Source organism: Aureococcus anophagefferens, assembly GCF_000186865.1.
Source record: "Aureococcus anophagefferens unplaced genomic scaffold AURANscaffold_1352, whole genome shotgun sequence".
NCBI classification, from domain to species: Eukaryota; class Pelagophyceae; order Pelagomonadales; family Pelagomonadaceae; genus Aureococcus; species Aureococcus anophagefferens.
In genome coordinates, this window is record NW_008706372.1 from 1 (window position 1) to 1,604 (window position 1,604).

Here is a 1,604-nt window from a genome sequence, read left to right on the forward strand (position 1 = left end):
TACGACACGAGCGCCGCGCGCCGCGCGGCCGCGAGCTCGCGCTCGAGGGGCGCGACGGCGAGCGCGCCGACCAAATTCGAGAAGGTCACGGCGGACAACAGGCCAAAGGCCGCCGCGAAGGGCCGGCCCGCGGCCGACGGGACGACGTCGCCGTAGCCCGTCGTCGTCGCGACCATGACCGACAGGTAGAGCGCGTCGCCCCACGCGAGGCCGTCGCAGCGCCGCAGCCCCGCGGCGCCGAACAGGAGGAGGCACGCCGCCGCGAGGCCGAGGCGGAGCCCGGACCGCCGCCGCCGCCGGCCCGGGTTTCTTTGCCGAGCGACCCAGTCGTCGACGACGCGCGCGGCGAGCGTGCCCACGAGGCCGAAGCCCGCGAGGGCGACGCCGCAGCAGACGGCGCGGCCCGCGGGCGTTATCGGCGCGACGTCGCCGAAGCCCGTCGTCGTGGCCGTCGTGGCGACGAGCCACGCGGCGTCCGGCAGCGAGCACTCGAGCCGCGACAGCGCGAGCGTCGCGGACGCCGCGAGGGCCGCGAAGGCCGCGAGCGCCTTCGCGATCGGCAGGCGCGGCGCCGGCTGGACCACCGGCGGGGCCTTGAGGGACGTGCCGCGCCGGCCGCCGCGGACGAGCGCCGTGGGCAGCGGCGGCAGGCCCCGGCGCCGTTTTGGCGTGTTGTTTGCGTTGATGATGGCGGCCATGCGGGGGAGCCGCGGTCGTTTCGGCGCGAGCAGCAGCAGCGCGAGCATGGCAGGGCCGCTGCCCATCGTTGTTTGTGGTGCGAGCAGCAGCAGCGCGAGCACGGCAGCGCTGCTGCCCATACTCGACTGCGAGCTGTGGCAGATTGGCGCCGGCACTGGCTTCGGGGAGTGGGGGGGTTACCGCAATGTTTGCGAACGGCCCGGAGGCGCCTCAGCAGGCAGTTCTAGGTGGAGCAGAAACAGAATGACACAGCCCAGTGTGCTTGGCAGTGTGACTTAGAGTGCCGCTGGGCAGCGGACCGGGGACCTCAAGGAGGCTGCCCCATCGCGTGGTGCAGCTGGCGATAGGTATCTTTGGCCACGTTGAGGCCGGACTTGCCCCTGGGGACTATCCGTTGGGAGGCCGTTGACGGGGCTGGAGAGGCCGTTGGGGGGAAGTGTCCTTGGCGTCCTGTGCTCCCCCGCAGCGAGCTGGGGAAGTAGCGCGGACACGCGAGATGAGGATGTGGTCTAGGCGTTCTCGTCGACGACAAGGGGCGGGCCCTCTGCGGGGCGGCCGCTCATGGCGTCGATGGTGCGCGCGAGGCGGTCGGCGACCTCGGGGGCCGTAAGCTGGTTCGCCGGGTTCGCGGCGGAGCGGACGTAGCGGACCTCCACCTCGCCGCTGTCGAGCGCGTCGTAGATAAACCCCAGCTGAACGCGGATGTGGCGCGATCGCGCGGAAAGGTCGCGTTTGCGCAGCTGCGCGATGACGGACTGGTTGTCGCAGTAGACGCGGCTCACGGGGAGAGTAGCGCCGGTGACGTAGGAGACCGTGCGTCGGAGCGAGATGATGAGCCGTACGACGACGACGAGCGCGTAGAGCTCGGCCTCGAAAGTGGAAAGCGCGGTCGTCTTCTGGGCCGA

General features: G+C 71.8%; 1 protein-coding gene across 1 annotated transcript; it reads right to left on the bottom strand.

The window, feature by feature from the left end:
- Positions 1–3: 3 nt before the first annotated feature.
- AURANDRAFT_69308 (hypothetical protein) lies at positions 4–764 on the bottom strand (the record flags this gene model as incomplete). The annotated part of the gene is made up of 1 exon (XM_009045071.1): positions 4–764. A coding segment is annotated over one exon (761 nt), but the record flags the coding sequence as incomplete, so codon positions are not given.
- Between the last annotated feature and the right edge of the window lie 840 nt (positions 765–1,604).